Below are 22,150 nucleotides of genomic sequence, written 5' to 3' on the forward strand. Positions count from 1 at the left end.
ACGTTTAAAACTGGTCCAGTAAGAACCCTCAACCCCAAGAACTCTACCAGGAAAGCTCTTGCCAGTTCACTGCAGAGAAGTAGTGATGCGCATTTATACGGCTATTTTGATTCTAAGCTTATAGCACCAGGGCCCAAGATCCTGAATTGGGCCTCTTTTCAATGCTTATTTACTATAGAGAAGTTTCATTAAAAACGAGCGTTGTTTAGTTCTGTGCCCTTTGGGTTTTTTCCGTCATTAATCCTTTTGGAGCAGGGTGGGGCTGGGCTGTGAACAATACAATATAACTGGTTGCAGTTGTCCTTATGCAACCCAGCACATCCACATCCAACTTTTGGGGGAAACAAACATAACTAACTGTGCAGTTCTGTATGGCTTTAGGTTGGTAGGGGTCATTGATATGCGTTATCACCAACTTGGAGAAAGTCCTGTATAGTGATACTTTCTTTGACCGTGTTGAGCAAATGGCCATGTGGCATACATGCTACCGCACTGAATGAAATACCTTTCTTGCCCTGAGCTAAAAGCACACTGTAATAAGAAGCTGTAGATTGTCTGCTACCATGTCACTGACTGTGCTGTTAACCCAGGAGAGCTATGAATCACCCTTCGTAACTTTCCAGCTAACAAAACAGGTTCCTTTTGATACAATCTCCCATTTATCTAGATTTATTTGTTCTGAATCCTGATGCATGCTTAGAGCATATTTCTTACCAAAGACAGCTCTCCCTCAGTGTTTGTTTAATGATAATTTTTATTTCAAGCTCTTCCTGAATAGTGTTTGCCCTTTCTCAAGGCTTTATATTCTTAGGAATACCTGAGTCACATGCTGTCAGATTTCCAGCACTCACCAATCACAGGCGGGGTCACTGAAGAGTGTTCAGATTCTGTCTTTGAGAATTGAGCTCAGAGACAAATCCTTTGTCTTTTTCTCTCCTCTCTTCAAATTCATTTTAATTTCTGAGCATGCAACAGTTCATTTATTTGTTCAACCACTGACTGAGGAATTACCATGTGCCAAGCCCTTTTGCTGGATGCCGGAGACAGAGCTGCAGAAACATGGTCTTCATAATTGGGTGAATAAGAAAGGTCATGATTAGATACAGTGGGAAGTGCTCTAAGGAAGGATCCACAAGGCATTTGTAGGTGTGCAGAGGACTGTCTGACTCCACCTGAAAGGTCCCAGAATACACACAAGAGCTAAGAAGTGATGCTTGACCTGAGTTTTAAAGGGCAAGTATTGGTCATTCTGAGGGAGACCAAACAAAAGATGGTTCCATGTGGATGCAGGAGAGGGACACAACTGAGGGCGAGGCTGGAGAGTCACGTTGTCCCTTGGGCTAAGAGAGGAGCCATGGAAGGAAAGAGAGCAGAATTCCAATACAGAATGGTATCATGAAAGGACAAAATGCCCGCTAAGTTTATGAAAGTTAGTGATTCTATTTCCCCCTGCGTGATGACTAGCACTGCTTTTTGGCCCCAGGGACAGCACACAGGGCATGCGGAGACTAGTCAAGGCTTAGCACCGGTTCACGGCATCAGTCTACCTTTCCCAGAGACTTACAGCCACGACCTTCCTTGGGCTTTCAGAGAGCTGCGCTTGTCCTGACTCTGGTCTGCAGATGTCACAGTCTAGTGATCATCCTGGACGCCTTCCTGGGATAGGATCTTTCTGCCTAGGTCATGGAATGGGGGCTCCAGGTAGCAGAGAGCACTATACACGGCTCTTGCAGATGGGAGGAGAGTGGGATGGCAGAGACACAAGTGAGCAAGCCCCTCTCGTCTAACCTTCCAAATATGGGGGTGAGGGAAGCGGTGAGAAATGCAGTGAAAGGGACGGGAGACCAGTAGGTTTCCTTGGTGCCCTGAGCATGCTGCTGCACAGAAGAGTCCACGTGTCCAAGCTGGAACAGCTAAGGTAGAAGGAGAGTAAACAGTCTCAGCCCAAATGTGAGGCACTAGCAACTTAGTAAAACAAGTCACGTGGTTTGCTTGCTGCTGTTTCCAATTCCTGTTCTCCATGCCCAAGAGCAGTCTGCCTGTCATACCAAGTTAGACACTTTCCCTTTGAAATTAGGCATTGACAGAGTTTAAAGACGCTTTTAGATAGAAAATATCATTACTTAAAGCCAACTCAAATAATGCCCTAATCATCTATTTTCATGTCTATCTGTAGCATACCTCATGTGGACTAATGTACTTAAGGTTCATCAGAGGACCTGGAACCTGCTTAGGAGCACAATTTGATTCCCAATGATCCTTGAACAAGTCCTGCCACCTCCTGCCCCCAATGGGTTTTTACAATTTCCGTGAGAAGTTGTGGGTTGAGCTAATTAATAAAGAATAGGATTCTGTGAGCTAGTACAACTTCAGGTTTATCTGATTTCATGTGCCGGCCTCCCTGTTCCACAACCCATAATTTTTCCCCTCATATATGTTTTATAATTGATGTTTCAGGAATTTAAAAGACAAGTTTAAGGCTTTCACTAAGGCTAAGGTTCCTTCACTTTCATTAGTAACACATTGGCCAGGATGTGTTGTAGGGACAGAAGCAGTTTCAAAATTGCTGCCTCAGTCACGGTGCCTGCAAGTGACTTAGCCTGGGTGTTGTGACTGTCCCCAAAGGTACACTTACAGGGTATGTCACTCCCCATTTCTCCCCCCACGCCTCAGCTGGGTCGCATTTCCTATTTTACAGCTATAAGTCAGGTTCTGGATACCGTTCAGGGAATACAGGTGCAGTATGCTTAATGCAACAGGGGTATTTCTATGACCATTTACATCCGTGAGGATTCTGTAAGCACCATTTAAAATTATCCAAAGGGTGCTCTCTCTGTAACTTGATGCTTTTCACAAAGCAGAAGACCTTTTGAAAACATGACATTATTTCCTACTTTCTGAGTTCTAATTTCAGGTTTTCCTGAACTAATTTTAAAAAACGATGGAGGCTCTCTCGTTCTTTTACATTTGTCGAGCAGGCTCCACACCCACACAGGAGCCAATCACACTTTGCTGTTAAGCTTTACTAAACAAAGACATGAAAATGTGGGCTACCGAGTCAGAACTTCCCCATGAGTCAGTAGCCAGCAAAAGATCTCAAGGTTCCAACTAACCAGCCTTTCACATGCAGCCCACAGCCTTTCATATCCAGTTCTGCTTTTTCAGTATTGTCTAAGGGCCTGATTTCTGGTTAGGAACTGAGAAAATGGGGTGGTTTCTACCTCTGTAGTGATACATGGTGGGGCTAGCCAAGATACCCCATGTCAACAGTGGCAGAAAAAGGGGCCAAGTCCCAGGATCTCAAACACGAGAACTCCCTCTTCTCAGCCCCCATTCTACCCTCTCCCCCATGAGGTTCCAAAGGGATACAATATGTGAGCAGAGAACAAGGCCAGGCGAAGAAAGACAAAGTGGTGATGGGACTCCTGCTTCAAATCCTGATGTGAGGGATCTGGTGAGCTGGCTTGGACAGAGCAATGGTTCCTACGTCTGGTTGCCCATCAGGACCACTTGGAGGTTTGGTTTGGTTTGGTTTTGTTCTCAATTATAGTTTCGAGTATTATTCCAGATTTATCCCCAGGGGTGGGGCCCCGGATTTTTTTTTTTTTTTTTCTTTTTCTCTCATTAGGGCCGTACCTGTGGCATATGTAAGTTCTCAGCTCAAATCAGAGCTATGGCTGCCAGTCTACACCACAGCCATAGCAACACGGGATTTGAGCCATATCTGTGACCCACACCACCACAGCTCGTGGCAACACTGGATTCTTAACTCACTGGGTGAGTGGGTTAAGACAGACTGAATCCGCGTCCTCATGGTTACTAGTTGGGTACTTAACCCACTGAGCAACAGGAACGCCCCAGATTCTGTATTTTAAAAAGCACAGCACAGTGTTGCTGTGGCTGTGGTGTAGGCCAGCAGCTGTAGCTCCAACTGGATCCTAGCCTGGGAACCTCCAAATGCTGCGGGTGCGGCCCTAAAAAAAAGCACAGCACATTGGGATGTCTCCTGGCCCCACCACTGCTGGCATCAGGGAACCAGTGATTTGAGTCGGAGGGCCTAAGGTCAGTGATGAGCTGAGGCTGGCTTGTCCCAGCTCACAAGAGCTGACTGCTGAATTTTCAGGCATCATGCAAACCGTTATAAAAAGTTATATAAGTTTACTATTAAATAAATTATATCAAAACCAAAGCTAATACTCAAAGCTCATCATGTCCTACTCACTCACCACATTTTACTATTATCTGTGTTCTTGAGGTTTTCACATCTGTTGTATATGGAGTGGTGGGAAATGCTATGTAATGGTCTACGGCCATGCATCTCTTCCCAAGTCCATGCTCAGGGAGATCACGTTGGTAACTTGAGATCCAAACATTTATACCATGGAAATCAGCAAACACTAAAAATGGGGGCTTGATTTATTACTGATTGTCTCTAGATATAAGAAAATGATGGAAAAGTGTAAATAATGCATATTAAACTTAAAAACATGTCATGCCTGTAGCTAGCACATTGTGAATAGCACAAAAGTAGAAGAAATAGTCTTTCAATATTTGAAAATTGCCTGATTTTAGAGAAGATGTTACTCTCTCTTTGCTGACAAACAAGCAAAATTCCAAAATATGATGTCTTCCTTGTTTCAGCAATCAGTTGACTATATCATGTAAAGAAAACCATCAACCAACATTCATGTGGGGAACGAGACTTAAAGCATTCTTTGCGAATCACTGCGTTGCTGTGGCTGTGGCGTAGGCCGGCAGCTGAGCTATATAAAATACATAATAAAGGGTATTGTATGTTTTATTGTTTGTGAACTTTGTATTTTATCGAGTTCTTACTGTATGCATGTACTGTATTTAATAGTATATTAAATAAGAGCATATTAAAGAGAAAATTGTATATTCTATTAAATTTGTGAGTTACATGTATATTTTTTGTACATCAGGAAAATTTCTAGTAGACTTACATTTCATTATATATGGATACACACTTCTTTCTAGAGATCCGGTTGTTAGAACATTTACCAGCCTACCACCGCCCAAGCCAAGAACAAAAACAGGCTGGGCAGCTTCTTTGCTTTCTATCCTACAGGTCCACACCCTTATCTCAGCTCTTTAGTTTACCATTCCCCTGTCGGAGAGAAACACAAAGAATTGTATAAGAACACAAATCAATAGGAAGAGATTTTCATGAAGATGCAAAGCAGGTAATTGAATTGGCCTAAGCCAGCCCTTCCTACGGAGGATGTCTTGCGATCTTCCAAGCGGAGGCAATCTTAGGCTGATCAGACACACCCGCCATGTGGAAAAAAATAAGGGAGAATCCTAACAGACAGCACGCTTGAGACCATAACCTAATAAATGTCCTTCCCCTTGAACCCACATCAATGGCTCCTCGGGAGCGGAGGAGGGATGGGTAGAGCTGTCAAAGTAGTGAACAAGAGGTCTGAATCCTCTTGTCCAATTTGGGACATGTCTGGGGTACATAAAGCTCAAAGATCTCCCCCTTTCACCAAGCAGAGAATACCATGGTTCCTTACACATTTTAATACTATCATTGCTCATGATTTAAAAATATCTTTCTCGGAAGTTCCCATTATGGTGCAGTGGAACGAATCCGACTAGTATCCATGAGGACGTGGGTTTGATCCCTGGCCTCACTCAGTGGGTCAGTGACTCGGTACCGCTGTGAGCTGTGATGTAAGTCACAGACACAGCTTGGATTCTGCGTTGCCGTGGCTGTGGCTGTGGCGTAGGCTGGAAGCTGTAGCTCCAATTTGACCCTCTAGTCTGGAAACTTCTTTATGCCGTGGGTACGGCTCTAAAAAACAAACAAAAAATCTTTCTAAAGGTAAAATAAAGCACAATTAGCAAACCAAGATGTATAGAAATTTTTAAAATTCTGCTGTAATCTCGTTGTTTGGTAACTTTAAACTAATGCTAATAGCCAACACTAACCTATAAGGGGTTTCCTTTGCTGCAATGAAACTTCAAAGTGTTCATTTAACAAAATGGTTAGACCTCCCTAATCAAATCAGATTTTCAATTGTCCATGTTACTTGTGTGTCCTATTCCATGAATCTATTCAATACTATAAGCATTTTTCCATTTATCACAGTTTTATCTCCCCATCCAATTTCTTCCTTTCTTCCTTCCTTTTTAGGACTGCACCTGTGGCTTATGGAAGTTCCCTGCCTAGGAGTCGAATTGGAGCTACAGCTGCGGGCCTACACCACAGCCACAGCAACGCGGGATCCAAGCCACATCTGTGACCCACACCAGAGCTCATGGCAACGCCGGATCCTTAACCCACTGGGCGAGGCCAGGGATCAAACCCCCATCCTCATGGATACTAGTTGGGCTTGTTACAACTGAGGCATAATGGGAACTCCTTCCCCATCCAAGTTCTTAATGATTCTTCTCTTAAAAAAACTAAAGAAGCAAAAGTCTACCAAATATCTGTTTTTATCTGAGTACCATGAGGCAGAAACTCCTGCTAAAGAGTCATCCTACAATTAAAGTGTAATTTTTCAATTATGAGAAAACACAATTGGTGCAGATAAGGTAAACTGCTTTTGAATGTTTACTTACGTTACTGCAAATATAAATGCACAAAAAGACTTCTCTGATCTCCTAATAAGAGATGAGTCAACGCTACCATCATAAAAATGTTCACTTAACTACCCACCTGAAAAGGAAACTGACCTTGGAACCATTTAGAAAAAAACACCACGTTATGGGCTAGTCCTGACAAAAGGTTAAGTAATACTTTTACTTGATCGGTATGTTCCCGAAACCAAGGCACAGAACGAGACTCCCCAAGTCCTTAAAAAAGGAATGTGTTTGGTGAAGGTCAGACTGACACATTTAGGGGCTGCGAGGGATGAAGAGTGGGAGAATCGCAGCCAGCCCGGCATCCTACAACATATGAGCCTTGTGTTATATTTTATGAATTAATCACTACATTAGTGATAGTAAGGATGAGGGGTGGGAAATGATACACTTCAAAGAAAAACATAGCCAAGACAATCACAAAACGATCTGGGGAAAATCAAAGAGATATTTCTACTTACCACACTCTGGTATCCGCACAGAAAGAACATGTACTTTCAACCACAAAGACATTTATTAAGTTAAAAAAATTTATTAGACTTTTCTTTTTCCATAGCTCATTATCTCATAGCAAAACTAAAGTACTCTTTGGTCATCCCCCGATACCTTGCCCTCTAAATAAGAACATCGAGGTGTTTTCCTGTTGGCCCCTTAATTATTAATTCACGCCAGTTACCAGCCTTCCATGAATCAGGTTAAAGGTCATAAATATTAACATCTAGACGACACTAAGGTTATTGCGGCTTTAGACAGAAACTTATTTCCGTAATATTCTCATTTTTATAGCCCTGCAGCAGGTGCGACTGAGAAGTTCAAGAAGCTGTTTTCACATCAACAGAGAGACATTTCCCCAGCTCATTAAATGGGCTAACCTCCAGGATTACCTATTAGATTGCTGTTTTAAAAGAGGAATCTCTTATGGGGCTCTGGGACCAACCTGTCTGTCTTGAATCCCATCACTGCCACTGTTAGCTGTGTCATCTTAGACAAGTTACTCAACATGTCTTTTGTGAAATGCTGATAATACTAATACCTATCTTACAGGGTTGTGATGAAAACTCATGAGTTAATAATACATATAAAACATTGAGAACAATGCCTGAAACGCAGTAGTTAACTTTTTTTTTTTTTTTTTTTTTAACAGCCAGACCTGCAGAATATGGATGTTTCCACGCCAGGGGTTGAACTGGAGCTGCAGCTGGGGCTCCAACCATGGCAACACCAGATCCAAGCCACATCTGCTACCTTGTGGCAATGCCAGATCCTTAACCCACTAAGCAAGGCCAGGGAACAAACCTGCATTCTCACAGAGACAATGTTGGGAGACCAGTCCACTGATCCACAACAGGAACTCCTACCTATTACTATTATATTACTATATTTTCACAGCCAGCATGCGTATGGTTTGAAGAAAACGTTTGAATCTACTCAATGGGAATGAAGTAACTAGGTAAATAGAAAAATTATATTGAAATATCTAACTATAAAACAGTAGTACTGTCAAGAACTTCTCAAATGACGTTTTAAAAACATTAATTTACTTTACTGGATTTTCCATTTTTAAAGTTTTTCAGGAGGCTATTCCTCCCAATATTTTCCAAAGCTGTCATGACTCATTGAGGACTCAAGAAAACACAGAAAAGCCCTGTACCCCCCTGAATACTGAGTTTCCAATTTCACCCAGTTCACTCTCAGCTGAAAGGAATAATGCCTTTAAAGCATCCTCTGAATTTTTAAAAGGAAAGTTAGTTTGCTCTCAGGAACAGACACATCCATAAATCTTAGCATCCATTTCCATTCTTCTAAAGTTGCACCAAAGCATAGGTATAACGAGAATACCTGGAGTTCTCCTGTGGAGCAGTGGGTTAAGGATCTGGCATTGTCACTGAAACAGATCAGGTTGCTGCTGGGATGCAGGTTCGATCCCTGGCCCAGGAACTTCCATACGCCATGGGTGCAGCAAAAAGAGAGAGAGAGAGAATACCTGGAAACTCATCATGACATTCTGATTAGTATTTAATTAACAGGTTGAGATCAAACACACTCTTAACAATTTATCAATACTTAAATGATTTGGTGTCAAAATGAAATGCCCACAAACAGCATAACATATTTAGTAAGCAATGAAACCTAGTTAACTGCGAGGGAGTATAACACACGAAGAGCTACGTGGTGCTCATAGGTAAATAAAGTGGGCCTCCACATAGCAAACATCTGCTCTGAATTAATAAATTTAAAGAATAAAAGAAGTTGATATTTAGCATGAAAAATACTGAGTGGTAAAAATAAAACTTGATTTTTACCTGCTCCTATAGTTCTGCTCAGTCAGCTGGAGAACTCAGAGATGATGAGGATTCTCTGAAAAAAAATGGGACAGATGGTCCCCCAAGAAGCAAAACAGTGGGTGTAAAGTTACCTAAAGAAGCAGCTGTCCTGGCAAATGACTTACTCCATTAACAAAATGCATTTGCACACATAAGACACCTTCAAAAAAGTAGGGGCTGGAGAAGAGGGAGGAAAGTGGAGGTGTTAAAACACCTTTCCATTACACAAAGCATGAGCCTTTCTTCCTACATCAGCCTCTTTCTCTAGGCATGATGAGCTGGCAAAGAACATTTTCTTGGCAAGTGGCAGGGTGTAAACCTCTCTCTGCCCATGCAACTCACCACTGGGTAGCCGTCCTTCCCATTAAGTTTCTAAGCTTTGTTGGAGTTAAAAGTTATAATGATATGTCCAGGTACTGAAAATGAACTGCTGAGCTTGTAATAACAGGTGCTAAATATCTGGCTACTAAAATTAGAGAGACCAGAAACCAAAAGGAGATGGTTATAACCAGCAATGTAAAAACCTGCTTCAAATGTTACTTCCTCTATGAAGCTATCCACTCAACCCAGGCCCTAGGCACGGACTCTGATTACAGAACTTACTGAACTGCATTTTACTTGGCCAGAGTTTAAGCTGACTGAAGGTAGGGACCATTAGCTATGAATCCTCAGTGCCGGCACACAGCAGACGCTCACCATTGCTGAATGAGTAATATCTCAATATCCTCTTTTGTGTCACATCTTAATGTCTCGCCTAACAAATAGGTGAATTTATTGGAAATAAGTTCTACCCACAAAGTAGGTCTAACATAGATTGCTATACCTTACTGAGATGCCTTATTGTTTGGCGTTATTCCAAATTATAAGATCACATTTTACTTCCCAGCCTGTCTGGCTGGGCTGTGGTGCCAGCCACCAATTTATCATTTCTAAGATTCAGTGGTACCCTTTGACAGCTGCTCTGAACTACTGCACAAACTGATGACACTTCCAAGCATTTCTCCTTTATAGCAAGCATGGTAAGTTTCTCAGCAGAAGGCACCTGAGAGACACTGTCAGTTCTAGCTGCTGCTGGCTACTCATCAGGTGTGGAACAGCATCCAGTGATGCTCTGCCCCTGCCACGTGCCCAGAATGGCAGTCCCAGCTCAGCCTGGTGACCACCTTCCCACAGGGCCCTCCCAACACAGACACCATGTGCTCCAGGTCCCCAACTTGCTGTCCCACCATGACCTCCTCAGTGCACCAGCCCAGTAGCTGGGGCTGACCTGTGCCCAGCAGGGTGGCCTTGCATTTCCCAGCGACTGCAGACAGACCTGGCCTGGGCAATGCAATGAATCTGTCACGCAATAGGCTGCACACATTGGACACTGACTGGTAAGGTGGTCAAAAGAGAAGTATGGACCCTGACTGATACAGTCATCAAAATAGAAGCCCAGAGCCTTCAAAAGAAAAACTGATGTAATGAACTTTAGCTCGTAACGAACGTGGATTAAGGACATCTATGTAAAGTAAAATGTTCTACATCATTTTTTTTTTTTTTTTTTTTAATCCTTAGAGGTACTAAGTCCCTAATTTCGTGGAAGCTTTTATTTTTCTAAGCCTTCTATTCAGGGGTAGAAGTTATGACATTTAACTTCAGCATTTCAGGTTAACAGTAGTTGTCTGTAATGAAAACAAAAATCTCTAGCACTTTCTGTGTACAATCACAGAGAGAACTAGTACAGAGAAAATATGCATTGATTTAAGGGTGGTCATATTGCAGACACATTTTACTACAGAAGAACAGGACCTTCAATTACTACAAGTGGAAAATGCCATCTCTGAATAGAGAACTACCTCATCAGCAATAAGACAGCCTAGGAAGCGGTATACTGCAATGTGGTGAGCTTGAATTTTGATGCTGCAAAGACCTAGGTTCAAATCCCAGTTGTGACCTTTCTGAGCTGTGTGCCTTTGGTTCAGTAACATAATCCCCAAGCTTGTTTCCTTTTCCTGTCTTGTGATGATGGTTGTAAAGTAGGATATACCTACGTTACAGAATTGAGAAGATTAAACAAGATAAGCAACTGTTAATTTTCCTTCCTGTTTCCTCATTTTAAAGGTAAGAGAATATTGAGGCGCAGAAACAAGGTTTTTACCGAGAGCACAGTAATTTATAGAAGAAGCTGAAACCAGGCTTAAAGTACTCTTGATTTATGTGCGCAAACTTGGGAAATAAAGTACATAGACTACTCTATTTAGAAATGGAGTACTCATTGGAAATAAAGTACGACCAGTACTCCATTGAGAAGGACAGTAATTTATTAAGTACCATCCTACAGCTGCCTGATAAATGCCACTCCTTATCACACTGCTGATAGGAAGTGTAGAACAAGTGCTACTTTCGTGATTAAAAATTTGACCTATTTAACACCATCAAACTCCTAGAAGAGAACAGAGGCAAAACACTCTCTGACATCAACCTCATGAATATTTTCTCAGGTCAGTCTCCTAAAGCAATAGAAATAAAAGCAAAAATAAACCAATGGGACCTAATCAAACTGAAAAGCTTTTGCACAGCAAAGGAAACCCAAAAGAAAACAAAAAGACAATTTACAGAATGGGAGAAAATAGTTTCAAATGATGCAACCGACAAGGGCTTAATCTCTAGAATATACAAGCAACTTATACAACTCAACAGCAAAAAAGCCAATCAATCAATGGAAAAATGGGCAAAAGACCTGAATAGACTGTTCTCCAAGGAAGATACACAGATGGCCAGCAAACACATGAAAAAATGCTCAACATCGCTGATTATAAGAGAAATGCAAATCAAAACTACCATGAGATACCACCTCACACCAGTCAGAATGGCCATCATTAATAAGTCCACAAATAACAAGTGCTGGAGGGGCTGTGGAGAAAAGGGAACCCTCCTGCACTGCTGGTGGGAATGTAAACTGGTACAGCCACTATGGATAACAGTTTGGAGATACCTTAGAAATCTATACATAGAACTTCCATATGACCCCACAATCCCTCTCTTGGGCATATATCCAGACAAAAAAACTCTACTTAAAAGAGACACATGCACCCGCATGTTCATTGCAGCACTATTCACAATAGCCAGGACATGGAAACAACCCAAATGTCCATCAACAGATGATTGGATTCGGAAGATGTGGTATATATACACAATGGAATACTACTCAGCCATAAAAAAAGAATGCCATAATGCCATTTGCAGCAACATGGATGGAACTGAGTGAAATGAGTCAGAAAGACAAAGACAAATACCATATGATATTTCTTATAACTGGAGTCTAATATCCAGCACAAATGAACATCTCCACAGAAAAGAAAATCACGGACTTGGAGAATAGATTTGTGGCTGCCAGATGGGAGAGGGAGGGAGTGGGAGGGATCAGGAGCTTGGGGTTATCAGATACAACTTATAAGGAGATCCTGCTGAGTAGCATTGAAAACTATGTCTAGATACTCATATTGCAACAAAACAAAGGGTGGGGGAAAACTGTATACATGTAAGAGTAACTTGATCCCCATGCTGTACAGCAGGAAAAAAAAAATTGACCTATTTATATAATACTTTACGCTTTATGAAGTGCTATGACTAATATATTTTATCTTATTTTTAAAGACCTATTTTTTTAGTGACAGGAGTAATAATTTCATAAACAAAGACATTTCAGGAAAATAAGTTATTTAAGGTGTGAATAAAGGGAAATCATCACTAATTTATGATTTTGCTAATAATTTCTCAGCTTTTAATAAAAGTCCAAGTTTCTCTTAACAGTATATATCATACATAGCAGAGGTTAAAATTAGAGGTTTAAAAAGTAGCTACTTAACTGGGAAGAAAAAGACTGCTTGGGGAGTTCCTGCAGCAGAAACAAATGCAACTGGGATCCATGAGGTTGTGGGTTTGATCCCTGATCTCGCTCAGTGGGTTAAGGATCCAGTGCTGCCATGAGTTGTGGTGAAGGTTGCAGACGGGGCTTGGATCTGGCGTGGCTGCGGCTATGGTGTAGGCCAGCAGCTGTAGCTCCAATTAGACCCCTAGCCTGGGAACCTCCGTATGCCGCAGGTGAGCCCCTCCCCCCACAAAAAAAAAGACTGCTTGGATTTGTTTGCAAATACAGATAAATGATAAAAAGTGAAAGTAAACTTTATATGATCAAAGAAATAAAAGACTGCCACTAACAGAGGCTAATGGTTTTTCAAAATACATCTTTATATACCTTATAATTTCAATTAAATGGTGTCTTCAATATTACGCGAGTCTAGACAAACTACATCCTGCCTGTCCCCAGCTCTTGAAATCAATAAGAGACCCTAGAATGTCAATTTCGAAAACAATCTATAACTATTTACAATGATTTTATTAGAGGACTGCTGCGTTTCCCATTTATGAACAGTCTAATCCTGAAATACACCACTTGCTGAACATAACACATCAGAATCTTAACCTTTTATACACTGGTGATGGGGGCCGTGGAGGACTTGTGTTTTGCACTGGGGAACAGCATCACTGTTGCCGCATTCCCTGAAGGCACACACCCACCTTGTGGATTTCTAATATACCACAGCAAACAAACATGTCAAATATTCTTACATTTCTCCCTTCTTTAAAGCCACCTGACCTGGTACGAATCTAATTCACTGAAGCTTTCATTATAGCAAATGCTTCTAGCTGGTTCTGCTGACGGTTGCCCTTGACCCTGTTTTGACTTCCTTTGCATACAATGGCCAGACTAATCCTAAAGTTAAGTGTGCCCTGTTACTTCCCTTTTCAAAAGTCAACAAGAGTTTCCCGTTAATAACAGCACATTATAAATAATGGTTAATTCTTACCTGCAGCACACTTGGTTCTTTCATTGCTCCACTTCGCCTGAGATAAAGTCCGTCATGATGCAATGGGTAATGAGGACAAATTTTCCTTGAAAACTAAAAGTTAACTGCCATTGTAATTTTTCTCCCACACTCTAACTACAACATATTAACTTAGAGCACCACCTATCTTTCAATAAAAGGTTAGGAAACTAGTTTTACTTTTTGCAACAGCTGGCCTGTACAATTTAGTATGATATTAAGTCCAAAATGCAAAAAGAAAAGAAAATTCTAAGAAGGTTCATTTGACAGTGCATAAAAGATCATTCTACCAGAATACAGAAAATTCTTAGTAATGTTTTAAACAAGGGAGTCTGGCCAGCTGTGTACTGAAGATCTTAATCTTCCACAAAAATGGTCAGTGAACAAACTGTAGCTGGAAATGTTAACTAGAAGTTGCGGTTAGGGAGAAGCGGAGCTGTTTTGACTTCGAAATTCTAACACTCCTTGATATTTTCAGGTATTAACTAAAATGTGTTGCTTTTTCTGTAAAAGTCTTCCCAACATTTAGGTCATTTCCCTTGTTTAAATGAGGGTAAAAGTACAAATAAATATAAATACAAAATAAATATATTGTATAAATATATATTGTATATTTATACAATATAAGTATAAATAAATATAAATAAATATAAATTTATAATGTGGGAGACAGTCTGCTCATACAGCACACAGTTCATTCTCTGCTACGATCCCAGTCAAGGGCACCACACCCTCTTCTCAAATCCGTGTTATTCTCTGACCTCATGCTGCAACAGAATTATTTTTAGAAATGGCAATTTCTTACATAAACCTAAGCAGCATAACACATTGCAGAAAATACTTTTAGTTAGAATGAATGGGCATTTGCACCAAAAGTCAAACCATGAGAAACAACTGATTACGTGAAAACCTGGCTGTGACATCCACGAAGAATGGAAATGTCTTGAATTTATACAGCATTTCTCCTGCGCGGTTCGCCGCAGCTCTCTAAGGCAGGCGGGAGTGGGGATCATCGCCCATGTCACCTACAGGGAAACAGATGCACTAGAGTTTAAGTGTGTCAGACCACTGGAAAAACAGAACTCCCAGGGATTGATGGTGACCTACGGCTGTCTCATGCCCTATTCCTCAGATATAAAAATTAAGAGAAAAAAAATTTTAGTTAAAACTGACTGAAAATCAATGTAACTCGTCAAAGTTATTTTGTAAATAGCACTTGGTTACAATTTGCAGTATAACTCAATATGACAAAAGGTCTGGAGATTGTTTATAAAAAACGGCTTGTTAAAATTGAGTGGAATAAGCATCTTCTTAGCAGTTGATGTACTGGGGCTCTAAGCATTTCAGAAAGCTCTTTTGTGAGAGCCTAACTTGCTCATCGTGCCATAGCACACAGCTTGGACGACACAGTCACTCTCTTGGTGATTCATGGCAGCAAACACGAACATGAGTCTTTCTGTGACTGGTTATTTAAATCATCATCCCACTCTGGTTATGATTACCTTGTCAGATGTAGCAGAGTTGTTAAAAGAGAGATATTAAGCTCTTCTAACCTTTACAACAATCGGGCAAATTTTCATCTTATCAATGGAATAAAAGGGACAGTTCTCACAAGCTTCATAGGCCTTCTACTCTCTTTCCAAAGTTTTACACTCCACATCCATTATTTTCCTAATTTTACAGTGGACCCTTGAACATGGTTTTGAACTGCGCATGTCTGATTATACACAGAGTTTCTTCAATCCATACGTACTGTAGACCTACTCGAGCCCTAGATGACTGAATCCCCAGATGGGGAACCATGGATATGAGAGTCAACCATAAACTTACACACAGATTTTCCATTTCATGGGTCCACACCCCTAACCCTGAGTGATTCAAGGGTCAACTGTAATTTTAAATTCTTTTTCCTCCTATAGAGTCCCTTTTAAACTGTTCCAGGGAAATTACTAATCTACTTCAAGGCACTAAATCTCTGTGCCCTAACATGTAAAATACAACACAAATGTTTACTTTTTTTTTACATTTTTATTTTGCAATATAAACATGATTAAAATGCACTATGAAACAACATTTTGTGTTTACATCAAAACTAACTTAAAATGTTTGGTAGGAAATAGCATAATTTTTTAAAATATGTTCCAACTCAGTATGAAGGTGAGCAGTTTATTTCTGAATTTTATTTAGGTATTTTAACTATAGTTTATTATTGAAACAAACAAAATTTTTGGTCTCTTTTTCTTCACTTTTGATTTTTCTTTAATTCTTTTTTAGTTCACAGTGTCATAGATGTGTAAAATAGGACTGATAGAAACCACTCTAAAACATATGGCTTTATATACATAAAAAAAAATCCAATAATGTTGCCACAACCCCTAATACAGTGTGATTCTTATTTACTAGTATCCAGAATAAACTTCTGTACATATTAAATTGTTCAAGTATAGCTAGAGCAGTGCTTGTAGAAGTGAGGTCCCACTGCTACGTTAACGGGCATCTCTTTGAAGACCGCTTCTAACTTCAACACAACTAAGGTAGAGTTCTACCAATTAGTTGACTTTACAATATATTATACATTCTCAATTATTCTAAAATGCTCCAATGAGCCAAACATACGATTTAATTGACACCTAGTTTAACATCCATTTTGTACAGCACCAGTGGTTAAATTAAAAATGGATCTGACTAACCAAATGTTCTCTTTCTTCTTAGTTACAGCTTGTTACTTAGTTCTATAACATTAAACCCGGGTTGATAAAGAGGATAACCTGGGTCAAACTCTTTCATCTTAAATAAATAAACATTTCATCCACTTCACACTTAAATACCTAATCGTTTTCGTATAGTGTAAGTTTTTCAGTAATAGCTATACAATTGACGAAGTCAAAGACCAACTTCTTATCTCAGAGGACTAGGCAAGTCGGAAAGGATTCTCCAGGTTTGCTTTAAAACTTTCAAGAAATCTGGTGGCCAGTTCATCATCTACCACTCGGCTGTCGCTTGACATTGTGACGGTGATGAGCTGGTGCTGCTGCAGCTTGGCATTCCCCTCTTCATCCTGAGTGAGCTTCAGCACAGGTCGGAATCTCCCAACAGCCAAGATGCAGGCTTGCGGAGGGTTGATCACTGCAGTAAATTCATCGATGCCAAACATCCCCAAGTTGGAAATACTAGGGGAAAACAGAAAGCTCTGAAGGTGGGATGTCCTTAATCAAGAGTCATGTATTTTTACTTTATTAAAAAACTGTGCCACAGAACCTTATACCAAGTTATACAAAGACCAAGGACAAACAGTATCGTTTACAATGGTATTGAAAAACAAGCATCAACACATAAAAATAGTGCATCTAATATAAACATTTATTTGGCATTGAGCTGCAAGTCCTAGGGCAGAGGAATATGGCAAGAAAAAGACATATAAGGTATGAGGACTAGAAAAAAAAAAACCTTTATTATTCACAGATGAACTGATTGGATACAAAGAAAATTTAGATCTCTACAGATAGCTAGTAAGATTAAAAAATGAATTTTAGCTAAATTACTAGATAATACGTCAATATAAAATTTTATCTTATATTTACACACGAGTTGCTTTAATTCTAAAATAAAATTAAAAATATCATTTACAGCAGTATAAAAATTAGGAATACAGCTAATGAAACATACATAAGACCTCTAAACAAAAAAATTCAAAACAAAACTGAAAGAAATCAGGGAACTAAGTGAACAATGGTTATACCATGTTCACTAAATGGAAGACTCAACACTTCAAGGATGTCAATTCTCCTTAAACTGATCAAATGATTCAAAGCAATTTCAATCAAAACGCCAGTATGGTTGGTATGTATGTGTGTATGTATGTGTACAAAAAGGACAACTTGATTCTGAAATTTATTTGGAAACACAATGCCAGGAAAGACAATCTTGATGAACAAAATTGGAAGATTTTCATGATCAGATATCAAAAGTTGTAGTTTGCTGGTATTAAGCAAGGGAAGGACAAACAGGCCAATTGAAGAGAGAACACAGGAAAAGACCAAACATCCATGATCACTTTCTCAAGTAAGCTTTTCAATAACTGAGGCTGAATCAATTAATTATCCACATGGGAATAAAAAGAGAATCCTGACCTTTATCTCTCCATGACAGATAAAGTCTGATTTCATACGGATTACAATCTACATGTGAGAAGTTATAAGGCTTCTACGAGGTAAAGAGAAGAATAACTTCATGACTCTGGGAAAGACAATTTCTAGCAGAAAATAAAGAGTACTAACCATAAAGAAAAATACTGATAAATAGGACTTTATTAAAATTCAGAACTGTTCATCAAAAAACACCATCAAGAAAGTAGTTTCAAAGGCAAGATACAAAGTAGGAAAAGGTTATTTGAAATAATATATACCCTACAAACAAGATACATACAAAAGTATGTATCTTGAAAAAGGAATGCCTATAAAACATTTTTAAAAACAGACAAAAAACTTCAAAAGGTATTTTATTTGAGTTAGCAGATACCTAAATTGCTGAGAGATAAATGAAAACAGTATTCATGGGAGTTCCGACCATGGCTCAGTGGAAAGGAATCCAACTAGTATCCATGAGGATGCGGATTTGATCCCTGGTCTCCTCAGGGGGTTAAGGATCTGGTGTTGCCATGAGCTCTGGAGTAGGTCGTAGATGTGGCCCAGATCCCTCGTTTCTGTGGCTGTTGTACAGCCCAGCCGCTACAGCTGCCATTCAACCCCTAGCCTGGGAACTTCCACATGCCACAGGTTCAGCCCTCGAAATCAAAAACAAAATGAAAGAAAACAAAACACAGTACTCAACATCATTAATTGCATGTCTCTGACCACAAAGAGTACCACACCAATTCACATTAAAATGTAAATCCTAACAATACTAAGTATTAATAATTTGGAGCAACAGGAATTCTCACATACTGTTGATGGAAGTAAAAAATGGTATAACCATTTTGGATAACCCTCTGGCAGGATCTATGAAAGCTACTAACCCAGCAATTCTACTTTCAGGTCTAGACAATAAAAATACACACATTCACCACAAGATACTAATAAGAAGGTTCATGGCATCATTATTTGTAATACTACCAAACTATAAACACAAATGTCCAACAACAGTGAAATGAATACTAGCATATTTATATAGCCTACTACAGAATACTATAACTGCAATAATAAATAAATGACTGCTACACACAACAACATAGGTAATCTCACATTCATGTTGACGTGAAAGAAGTCAGACACTGAGGAATGTGTATTTATATAAGGATCAAGCTAGTAAAAACAAATCTTTAGTGCTAATATTTGGAATAATGGTCACCCTTGAGGAGGTGAGAATTAGGAAAGATCAAGAGAGGCTTATGGGATGCAGGCAGTGTTCATTATCTTGCTTTGGCTGGTTACACAGGTTTCTCCACTTTGCAAAATGTTCTAGCTATACTCAGTGTACTCTATTGTATGTTAAGTTATAATTAAACAAAAATAGAGTTGCTAATAACTTGGGCCAAGTGTTAATATTTTCCCCATAGTACCTTAAAATAAATCAAAAGTAGAAAAAAAGTAGTTGAGGTTTATAAATCTATCGTATGGCAGACCCGGAATGTCATTCTATGAACATCTGAATGGGTTAACTAACCCCAATGGATTTCTACTAGCTCTGATATAAACACCTAAGCCGTCTGAAGAATATTTTCACATATTCTCTTGTCTAAATAAAGTATGACATTTAGTTTAAAATAAAAAGAAAGTTTCAGAAAATAAACAAAACAGGTTGACATGCACCTCATAAGTTTTATATCTGTTTAATGCTACCAATAAGTAAGAGTTTAAATTTTACCTAAAAGATCCTCCTTGGTACTCTTCAGGTAACAATTTTCCATCTCTGGCTTTCTTTGACAGAGCCTGAGAAAAACAGAAACAGTATGACAATCGACATTATGTTATACAGTTGATTTTGTCACTTGAAATATTTGTATAGGGGACACTCATCTCTGATATGCCTTGATTTGACTTTATAAGAAATGTTTACAAATGTATATATGTGCGTACATACACATATGTATATACACATATACATCTGTATATAACACACGAAAAGAAATGAGTAAGTTAGAGCACAGATAATCCAAGAAGCTAAACATGTGAATCAAAACTCCAGAAAAATAACTTCCCTTTAAAAATTCTTCAAATATTAGAATTACGTTATATACTATGTAGAATGTTTCAGTGGCTTTTTTATGTAACAATGCAATTTTCTTTTTTGCCTATAAAATTTTTTTCTTGTAAGGCAAAGTATTAAAAGAGGCATTCTTATCAATTAGGTAACTTTTAAATAAGTTATTCAATGGCAATAAATTCACAACCAACACATCGATTTTTATCTTTCAGTGTCTGCTTCTTTTTTTGCCCATTATATATGTGTGTGTGTATATATATATCTAAAACTATATATTTATAAAGTTTATGAAGTATATATATATATAAAACTTCAGAGTTTTAAAAATTCACAGAATTTTATATTTACTTTGCAATATTATAAGCACCTCTGTGTTATTATTCTTTATAACTGATTATTTAACATCAGTTTAACATTTTAAAGACTGCATCTGCCACAAGTCAGTCACTTTCCTAGTGTTGTAATTGGTTCATTTATTTCTTTTGGATGATTTCACATAAATTCTCAGAAGTGGAATGACAAAACCTTAAAAAGTACACATTTTTTTGTTGTTGTTCTTGATCCTATATCTAAAGCAGTTACTGAATGAGCCAGTCTAATTTAAACGACCACAAAGAATATAAGGAACATATAAGGATGTAGTAATTTCGTATCACTCCAACAAAACTGATGTCTAAAAAACTTAGAGAAGACATAACACTCAGAGTGACAGGAGCAAAGTAGAGAATTTTCCTATACTTGCACTTGCTAATTAACCAGACTTAATTTTTATGTTTCAACTCTTTAAAAGCAAAGAGATAGAGTTACTACATACGAAAAACTAATAAAGAATTATTTTATGGGGGAGAGTAGGTTAAAATGAAGCTTTTGTCATTTGGGTAGATGATATACATCAGGTCTTACTTAATATTCTGTATTATAGTCCTAACAGATATAATTACAATCACCACTAATAACTATTTAATTTTAAACCACAGATGATTTCATTTTTTAAAAATAAAACATTCTTTAAAAATGTAAAAATGATCTCAACACATCACTGTGTCTTACTGCCAAATAGATTTTTTGGATATAGTTGCTTATGAAACTCTTTGGATCCAAAATGAATATTAAGAGATGAATTTAGACTTGCACAGTCCTTGGAATATCAGAACTAGAACAATCTACAAATGCATTTTCCTGCCTTAAGCAATCTAACCTCACATGATTTGAACAGGCACATAACACAAGAACTTTGAAAGGCATTTCTCTGAGGGAAGATGATCTCAGCACATCCTGATGAGTTACCAGGCTAAAACAAATCAAAAACAGATTGCAAGCACATAGAATACACTTCCAAAAATCCCTCGGAACAAAAATACATCAGCAGGCTATTCCTTTCAATGGATTCTTAAGAGTTTGGAACTAGAGTAGATTCTGATGAGGATCACTGATTTTGAAAATACCTAAATCTGATATTTCCTGGTAATGTGAGCTTAAAAAGCAAAGCACATGCTACCTGAACCATCCAGATGACAGAACATAATATGAGCTGACTAATAAATTATTGACTAATAAATTATTTCTAAAGCATATTAATACCTTACCAATTCATTCAAAAAATTTACTGGGTATTAACGAGGTAGACTTTGTCTCTGCCTCTTATAACTGTTATAATTAACACAGAACAGACAGGGATCTAAGCCTCGTTGAAGTATTACTTTATTGAGGGAATACAAATTTGAACTTGGCTGAGGCATGCTTGTAGCCCCACATATTGACACCCTTTGGATTACGGAGGGTCAAAAAGGACTTGGTGCAGGCGTTCTTAACCTGGGGTCCATGGATAGACAGCCACAAATTCCTTAAAAAATTGTCAATACCAGTTTTTATTGATAATTTTCTTTTAAATAAATTCACTGAGAAACTACTATTTTCCAAGCACTTTCTAAACTGGACATACAGCAATGAAGAAGACAGTCAACATCAGACAGTGGGGAACATAAAAGGGCTGACAAAAAAAATAAATAAATAAACAAGGTAAATTCAAAGACTGATAAACCTTAGGAACACAATCAATGGGGTAATGTCAGGAAGCTACTTTAGCTATGGAAGCCACGGAAGGCTTATTAAGAAAGTGGCATTTGAACTGAGAAAGGCCTGAGT

General features: G+C 38.7%; 1 protein-coding gene and 1 long non-coding RNA gene across 4 annotated transcripts in view; both read right to left on the reverse strand.

Moving 5' to 3' along the window:
• Positions 1-8,166: 8,166 nt before the first annotated feature.
• On the reverse strand, positions 8,167-14,829 carry LOC146405298 (uncharacterized). Of its 2 annotated transcripts, none has more exons than XR_014837108.1 (2): positions 14,707-14,829; positions 8,167-13,879 (listed from the first exon to the last, which is right to left on the reverse strand). It is a non-coding gene; the product is annotated as an uncharacterized LOC146405298 (long non-coding RNA). The 2 variants fall into 2 exon arrangements; XR_014837109.1 differs by having other exon boundaries at positions 10,520-13,879; positions 14,715-14,829.
• Positions 14,830-15,994: 1,165 nt separating this feature from the next.
• The window catches only part of PDHX (pyruvate dehydrogenase complex component X), an 80,537-nt gene continuing 74,381 nt past the window's right edge, over positions 15,995-22,150 (reverse strand). Inside the window, exons 10-11 of one of the 2 annotated variants that reach the window (XM_003122869.5) lie at positions 19,667-19,731; positions 15,995-16,974 (exon numbers count right to left, since the gene is read on the reverse strand). In XM_003122869.5, coding sequence (XP_003122917.3) covers positions 16,716-16,974; positions 19,667-19,731 — 324 coding nt within the window. In that variant the 3' untranslated portion in view covers positions 15,995-16,715. Of the gene's footprint in view, positions 16,975-19,666; positions 19,732-22,150 lie in introns of those variants that run through there. The other variant, XR_014837092.1, reaches the window with a different exon arrangement.

This window comes from Sus scrofa, chromosome 2 (assembly GCF_054392235.1).
Source record: "Sus scrofa isolate SSC_HxYL_T2T_F1_AM1 chromosome 2, Sscrofa_HxYL_maternal_Yorkshire_Landrace_v2.0, whole genome shotgun sequence".
Lineage (NCBI taxonomy): Eukaryota > Metazoa > Chordata > Mammalia > Artiodactyla > Suidae > Sus > Sus scrofa.